Genomic DNA, 8,803 nt, shown 5'->3' with positions numbered 1-8,803 from the left:
ATATGCAGGATGTATTTAGGCGACCCCTGTGAAAGGGTCATTTGACCCCCAAAGGGGTCGTGACCCACAGGTTGAGAACCGCTGCTATATATATATACTTTTTAACATTTTTTTATTGATTTTTTTATTATTTTACTATTTTTATAGAGCGAGGGGAAGGGGGGGAGAGATAGAAAGAGACATGGATTTGTTATTCCACACTTTTGTTGTAGTTAATCCTCACACGAGGATGTTTTTTCATTGATTTTTAGAGAGAATGGAAGGGAGGGGTAGAGACAAAAACATCAATATGAGAGAGATACTTCAATATGAGAGAGACACAGGGCAGGGCTCGAGCCTGTAACTCAGGTACATGCCCTTGACCAGAATCAAACCCAGGACCCTTTAGTCTGTGGGCTGCTGACACTCAACCACTAAACCAAACCAGCTAGGGCGAGATATATATATATATATATGTGTGTGTGTGTGTATATATACTGTAACAGCGTGTGTGTGTGTGTGCGCAAACACACACACTCTAGTCTTTCTCTGCCTCCTTTACCTTCTTTCTCTCCCTCCCATCCCTCTCCTGCCTCTATTTCCTTCCCTTCTTTCTTTCTTGTTAATAGCTTCATGCTATTTCATTGTTTGGTGATGTTTGGGTTCCGTTATTTTGGTATGTTCAGTTTAGTGGATCAATGAATAACCCTGTATATGTGTAGATTTATCTGTAGGATAAATTCTCTGTATGTATGAAATGTTGCTTTTTATCAGCAGGTTTGATTTTGTTTTTTCATTTCGCTGCAGTTTTGGCAACATGATTTATAAGGAGAAGCGAGAATCTGTTAGTAAAGAAGATCTAGCAAGAGCTACTTTAGTTACTATCACCAATAACATTGGTTCTGTGGCACGAATGTGTGCTGATAACGAGGTAAGAAAATTTTAATTATATGAAAAAATGGGCTGGAGTATTTTTTATATGTGAATTGGAGTTTTATGTGCATATAGCAGGGCTTCTTCATGTTTCTTACAGAGACCTATAGGATAGAGACCTAATCCGTTAAACCCCAAGACTCCTGGATGTATGTTAACACCCAACACTCATTAAGTGTGTATGTTATGTACCCAATTGTTACATGACCTTTCAAGAAAGTAGCAGGTAATTCAAATCAGAAATAGCACAAATAGACATTTACATTTCGCCTTCTCGGAAATACAGTCACGTGCTGCCTAATGACAGGTACATTCTGAGAAATGTGTCACTGGGTGATTTCATTATTGTGTGAACATAATAGAGCACATTTATCACAAACCTGGATGGCACAGCCTACACACGCGTAGGCTGGGTGGCAGAGCTATTGCTCTAGGCTACCAGCCTATACAGCATATTACTTGTACCAAACAACGTGAGATTAAATCAAGCACGAGGAAATTGGTAAATGCAAGAGACCCAAAGATCTATGAGGCGGCGGCTGCTGCTGCTGCTGCTGCTGGTGTAAAATGGCATACTGTTTTATAGCAAACTGTCTTCTTTTTAGAAAGAGAACACTCTAGAATTACAGTAAGAAGTTTATAGTATAGTATGGTATAGTATAGTATAGTATAGTATAGTCCTATATAATAAAAAGCTAATATGCAGATCATCGAACTATGGAACGACCAGTTGCTATGATGCGCACTGACCACCAGGGGGCAGACGCTCAATGCAGGAGCTGCCCCCTGGTGGTCAATGCATTCCCACAGGGGAGCACCGCTCAGCCAAAAGCCCTGCTCACATCTGGCAAGCTCCGCGTCAGTGGCGGGAGATTCTCCCGTCTCCATGGCAGTGCTAAGGATGTCCGACTGATGGCTTAGGCACACTCCCTATGGGGAGCAGGCCTAAGCTGTTAGTCAGACATCACCCAAGGGCTCCTGGGCTGCCAGAGGGATGTCTGACTGCCAGCTAAGACCCGATCCCCGGGGAGTGGGCCTATGCCATCAGTTGTACATCCCCTGAGGGGACCCAGATTGCGAGAGGGTGTAGGCTGGGCTGAGGGACTCCCCCCTCACCCCCATGCCCCCACCCCCCTGCTCGAGTGTGCACAATTTTTGTGTACCAGGCCTCTAGTAAGTATATAAGCCAGTAACAGACATTTATTATCATTGCCAGATTGTATATACTGTATAGAATTGTTCTGTACTGTTATGCGACTGGCAGTGCCGTAGGTTTGTTTACACCAGCAGCACCATAAACATTTGAGTAACGTGTTGTGCTACGTCAGGATGGCTGTGACACGGCTATGACATCACTAGGTAATAGAAGTTTTCAGCTCCATTGTAATCCTTTGGGACCATCATCATATATGTGATCCTAAAATGTGGTTAGGCAGCACATGGCCGTACATGACCTAAATCTCTTAAAGATGTAAGAGGAAAAGGCAGTGTGTGAGTGTGTGTTTTGTGTTGTCTTTTTCCTGGTGCTGTTGCATTTGATGGGTGAAGTGCTTGGAAGTTTTCTTACTGCCCTCGGCTTCTTTACAGTGCTGCCTTGTTGCATATGGATCAAGCAGCATTGTACAGGGCTATGAAGGCATTGAGACTCATTCTTCATATACTTACGAAAAGCATGTACTGCTAGCTAGACCTATCTCATATTTGGGTTATTTTTATTTGAAGGAGACTATATATACAATTCTTTCTTCATGTAATAGATATATTTGTCCATTTAATTTGTTTTTTAATTGATTTTTTTATTTTCAGAGAGAGAGGAAGGGAGAGGAATAGAGAGAAACATCCATCTGCTGCCTCCCACACGCTCCCTACTGGGGATCGAGCCCGAAACCCAGGCATGTGCCCTGACCCAGAATCAAACCAGCAACCTCTTGGTGTGTGGGTTGATGCTCCACCATTGAGCCAAACCGGCCAGGGTCCACTGAATTTTTGTAAATGTCAAGTGCTTTTAACTGAATGGAAATTTGGCTTTGTGAGTCTTCATTCATTCACTTATTCGTTGGATAAATATGTACAGGTCGCCATGTGCTAGGCATCGTTCTAGGCCAGTGATGGCGAACTTTTTGAGCTTGGCGTGTCAGCATTTTGAAAAACCCTAACTTAACTCTGGTGCCGTGTCACATATAGAAATTTTTTTACATTTGCAACCATAGTAAAACAAAAACTTATATTTTTGATATTTATTTTATATATTTAAATGCCATTTAACAAAAATCAACCAAAAAAATGAGTTCACGTGTCATAGGTTCGCCATCACTGTTCTAGGCACTTGGGATACATTAGTGAAGGAAACAGTGATCTCTGACGTGATGGAGCTTACATCTATTCGAGTGATGTAGTAAATAAGTATTTAGTTTGTGTTAGGTAACAAATGCTGTTTTTCAAAATGAGAACATCAAACAGGACAAAGAGAATTTGAGAATAGACCAGAGCGTGGCAGAGGACAGATTGCTGTGTAATTGGGTGGTTGGTGGAGGCTTTATTGAAGATGTGACATTTGCACAAAGATTTGAAGGAAGCAAAAGAATCATACATGTGGATATTTTGGGGGAAAGAGGATTCAACAGAGAGAACAGCTGTGCCAAAACCCAAATTAATGTTCTGAATTATTATTTAAATCCAGAATTTTATTTCTTTAGTTTTTAATAACAGTGTAGTTGTTGGTTGAGGGAATAACTAGCAGGCATTTTAACCTCAGTCGGTGTGCATGCCCTACCCAGTCAGTGTTGCTCTCCAGCTCTGTATAAAGTCCACAGGTTGCGTGTCATTGTTGAGCATACATTGCAACATACTGGCCAGGTTTACAGCTGCTTTTAATCCTAAACACATTTTTAACATATTTTATTGATTTTTTTTACAGAGAGGAAGGGAGAGGGATAGAGAGTTAGAAACATGGATGAGAGAGAAACATCGATCAGCTGCCTCCTGCACACTTCCTACTGGGTATGTGCCTGCAACCAAGGTACATGCCCTTGACCGGAATCCAACCTGGGACCCTTGAGTCCGCAGGCCGATGCTCTATCCCCTGAACCAAACCGGTCAGGGCGATCCTAAACACATTTAACTCTTCCTTGGTTGGTCTCCTTTAATCTCAACAACAGCACCTCTCCAAATTGCTATATTAATTATTTCTTGGCCATTTTCGCAAACAGGTCTCATCTATAATCATTAAGTGGCATCTTTTCCAGAACTTTTCTTTTTTAAAATAGACTATTTTTTAGAGCAGTTTTAGGTTCACAGCAAAAATGAGTGGAAAGTACAGAGTCCTCATATACCCCTGACCCGCCTGCACCACCTCCCGTTTCCATCCGGCAGCTCACTGACTCACTCATTACAACCATGAACCTACACTGACACACCATCACCATCCAAAGTCCATAGTTTACACTTGGGTTCACTCTGGCTGTACATTCCATGGGTGTAGACAGGTGTGTAGTAATGTCCAAAAGTCATGTTTTTAAATATACAGGATTATGGAGTTGTATGCCAGGAATGTAGCAGGCACTAGCAAGGGGTAGTTATTTACATTTTTAAGTAGAGATTTTGTAAACCCTCATGTATTGTGAAACCTATTTATAATTCTTTCTTAAAGTCATTTTATTTGTTCTTTTTCCTTTAGAAAATAAACAGAGTTGTCTTTGTTGGAAACTTTTTACGAGTCAATACTCTCTCAATGAAACTTTTGGCATATGCACTGGATTACTGGTCAAAAGGACAACTGAAAGCATTGTTTCTAGAGCATGAGGTATGACAGCAAAATAATGTTTGTGAATTTTAATAGCATGCTTTTATATGCAGGCTTCTTGTGTAAAGTACAAACTACAGTTTACCTAAATTGTATATTGATTCCTCACTTCAGTTTGAATTGGGGGATCAGGGTTACTGTAACCTGGCAGGCACCGCATTAAGTTGAGACTTCACAATTCTGAGAGGGCAGTATCAGCTCCTTAAATATTGGGCTGCTTGTACACTTAGTGGATCTTATTTTCTCCTCTGAGGTAACAAATGTTAAATGTAAACAATACAAAACTATATAATTTAGCAATGAAAATTAATCTTCCCACCACATCCCCACCCTCACTGCCAGAGATAACCACTGTTAACATTTTGGAGTTTTGTTTTGTTTGTTTTTTTCATATTCACTACAACCAGTTAAATTTTGATCTAAGCAAATAACAGTTTACATAATGTTTCAGATTAAGTAAATTTACCTCGAGTTATTTTGTTTCTGGTCAGTCAACTGGCTACAAGAGTTTTAATAACACAGGTTCAGAGCATTTCCTTAAAAGCATTCGTGTTTCATTGTCACTGCTCTCACTGTAGAGATCAGAATGAGAAACACCAAGTTGCTGGATGCGGGATGGAGTCACTGAAAGTGGCAGGCTTAGCCAAGGGAAGTTAATTGAGGAAAGGGGAGGGGGCACAGAATGCAATAATAGCCCTAGAAATTTTAGTGTCTAAAAGCCACATTTTGCTTTGCCGGTGTGGCTCAGTGGTTGAGCGTCAACCCTTGGACCAGGTTACTGTTTGATTCCCTGTCAGGACACATGTCCGATTTGCCAGCTTGATCCCCAGTAGGGGGCGTGCAGGAGGCAGCGATTAATGTTTCTGTCTCGTGATTGCTGTTTCTCCTTTTCTCTTCCTCTCTGAAATCAATAAAATCAATAAAAAGACATTTAATTTCTTTTAAACCACACTTTAAAAGTAGGTATTTAAAAGGTGTATATATTGAGAATACAGTTTAAAATTTTTTATAATAGCTGACAAAACAAATTGGTAGATTTCTGAATAGATGTTGTTATAATATAAATGTGTTCTTAATAGTGGTTCGTACTGTATGATAATTTAAGAGCTGCACTACATTAATAATTGTTTTAAATTATACAGGGATACTTTGGAGCAGTTGGTGCACTTCTTGGGCTGCCAAATTTCAGCTAAAAGCATCAGGTTTATCTCTGATAATAAATGTCATCCAAGAGGAACTGAAAACCACAGGCATAATTGCTGCATTATTTGTCACTGGAAACGAAGGATAAAAGAGTAGCACTATTCCTGTTGCTTTTTAAATGTCAAAATGGTAAGCTGCTAAATGTTGCCATAGTAACAGCAAGAACTCGGTAGCAGGTGAAGTATTTCTAATTGAAATGCTTTCCCTTTTGTATATAGCCAGTGTTAAATCCTTAAATGCAGTACAGCCTCTGATTATTGAGCTTTCTCTCAAAAAGATTTTCTATTTATTTTATGTAGCCAACATTGCAGTACTGTATGCTCAAACAAATCTTAAAAGGCTCAGAAATGTTTATCTCATAAAAATAATTAATTCTGAATATTTGTTACAAGTCTGTTCTATGTTTTGGGTATTAGTAAGCAGACCGTAACATACCCTGTATCAAAATAAATTGAAATGGCAATCAAAGATGATAATTTTTATGTGATTTTAGAAATGTCAAGGCAATACTAATTATTCATTGTTGTTTTCCTAACATATCCCCCCAAAAAGCATGTTTATGTGATCTTTTCCCAGAAGTATAACCTTTTTAAAAGAAGTACCTTTTTCAAATGCCATAATTTAATTGAAATATTAGCCTGAATTTTAAATGAATCTAGAAAATGCACATATTTGGTGACATTGCACTTTCTAGATTTTATTGTTAATCAGTACATTTACAGTGTTTAATATTTTGTAATTGGAAGCTTAATTATTTATTTGAAAGTCCTATGATGAGGTCCCAAAGACTATTCTAACGAAGTATGGTTTGCATGATTGGAGAGTTCTTTCTGTACCACATTTATCTCAGGCCCAGACTCAGTCCTTTCTGTCTAATTAGGTCTGAACCATCAAAGCTAAAGACTTAATTCTATTATGAACAGCCACAAAATCACATTTATTCTAAATTGATGTTATAGAAGTCAGAGTGCTTTTGAAACTGGAATTCAGAGGCCATACTGCAAAATTATAAAAGGATCAGTGTTTTTGTACATCCTGGTAATAAAAATTATAATTCCTAAATTTACTGTAAATCCCTCTGCCTTAGAATTTGTTCTCTATTTTGAATCATTTTTTATAATGTTATAAACCTTTTCGGATTTTTACTTTGGCAGTAACATTTTAGAGCTCAGCAACGTCGTTAGAGACTATTGCTCATGGTTTGTATGAAGTACAGTGGGGCCTTGACTTACGAGTGTCCCGACTAACAAGTTTTTTGAGATACCAGCTGTCTCTCAGCCGATTTTTTGCATTGAGTTGACAGAGTAATTTCAGTTAATGAACTCCTTAATGAGCTCGGTCTCGGAACGAATTAAACTCATAGTCAAGGCCCCACTGTATTGAGTCTTGGGGAAGCTAGTCACCTCCTTAGGTTACCAGTAAGTCTGATGTGCTTTGAAGAACTTATAGCTGTTTACATTACGGAGAAGTATTGTGGTGTTTCCACAGAACACAGTTTTGCTCCATGGAGAACAGTTTTCACTAGACTATCAAGAGGTGCTTAGAATTTTCAGAATCTGTGCTCAAATACTTACAATTCGGTTTTCTTTTATTTAAAGACATTAATATGAGTACTGATGAATATGCAGAGAAAGTATGTCAGCATAATTTTTTAGAATTTAGAATATTTAGATCTTTGGATTCATGTCATTCAGTATATTTTGAAAACCTACGACCAAACGTTTCTTTCATATTTCCATTGTATTGATGAGGTATTTCAGCCAAAAGCCGCCAATTCAACTTATTTTAAAAGTTTGTGATTTGGGCATTGGTACAAAAAGTTTTAATTCTGAATATTTGAATATTTTAAAAGACCATAACTTCAAGTTATATTTCTGTAGCAAACGGTACATTAGTAGCTGTAGGCTTAGGTGGAAAGAAATGGAATGATCAAAATCTCTACAAGTTAGTTTGATCAATACTTTGTTTAATTTGGGACTATGATTCCTACTTTCTGTCCTCAAGAACTGCAGGTACTTGCTAACACGCATGTAAAGGGGAGTGCTATCTCACCACTCTGCACTTGGCTTTTCTCGTGTATAATCTAGAATGACTGGAATAATAAGAACACAGAATTATGATGAAGGCTGCCAAGATTCTACTTTTGTATTATGACCTCCATGTGAGAATACAATGGTAAATAGGTTTGGTTATGATCCCAATCACTATAATGCCTCACCATTTTGTGTTCTTGAACAGCGCTAATAGAAAGAAAATGTGAGTCACATGAAATTTTACATTGTCCAGTAGGCACAGTTAAAGTAACAAGAAATGGGTGAAATTCATTTTCATTATATGTTTCAATTTAATTCAGTAAATATCCGACATGCTATTGTTTCAACATGTAATCAATATTAAAAGTTACTTAGATATTTTACGTTTTGGTCTTTTGCACTTGGTATTCAAAACCAGTTTGTATTTTATACTTAGAGTGCACCTCAATTTACATTAACCATGTTTCCAGTTCTCAGTAGCCAGATTTGGGTAGTGGCTACTGTATTAATGCAGTTTTAAAACTAGCTCTTAAAATTTGGCTTTTAAAAGCATGTTTGAGAGGGAGAAATATGGGAACCTTATTTTTTAAAAACAAGGGATAGGAAGTAGCTCATTTGGATAGTTAATTTTATACAGACAAGCTGTATTTCTGACCATTCCAAAAATACCTTACACTGCATCCTACCCATCATAGTGTCTCCTTTCCCAGTGATACTGATAAAGTGCCCAGCACACATTCTGACTGCCCGCAGCACTCTCCAAAGTGCGTATTTCCTACACTGATGCAAATTTGATGATTCCAGTGACTTAAATGCCCCCCATCTTATCTAATTTAATTTTGAGAAGCCAATT

At 38.3% G+C, this 8,803-nt stretch overlaps 1 protein-coding gene across 1 annotated transcript in view; it reads left to right on the top strand.

The window, feature by feature from the left end:
- Positions 1 to 6,990, top strand: part of PANK3 (pantothenate kinase 3) — a 14,847-nt gene extending 7,857 nt beyond the window's left edge. Inside the window, exons 4-6 of the mRNA XM_015571269.1 lie at positions 787 to 910; positions 4,589 to 4,714; positions 5,857 to 6,990. Of these exons, the coding sequence (XP_015426755.1) occupies positions 787 to 910; positions 4,589 to 4,714; positions 5,857 to 5,907 (301 nt within the window). The 3' untranslated portion in view covers positions 5,908 to 6,990. The remainder of the gene's footprint in view (positions 1 to 786; positions 911 to 4,588; positions 4,715 to 5,856) is intronic.
- The last annotated feature ends 1,813 nt before the right edge of the window (positions 6,991 to 8,803 follow it).

Source organism: Myotis davidii, unplaced genomic scaffold (genome assembly GCF_000327345.1).
Source record: "Myotis davidii unplaced genomic scaffold, ASM32734v1 scaffold828, whole genome shotgun sequence".
Lineage (NCBI taxonomy): Eukaryota > Metazoa > Chordata > Mammalia > Chiroptera > Vespertilionidae > Myotis > Myotis davidii.
Note: the sequence above shows the minus strand (reverse complement) of the source record. Positions and strands in the feature narration are given on the sequence as shown.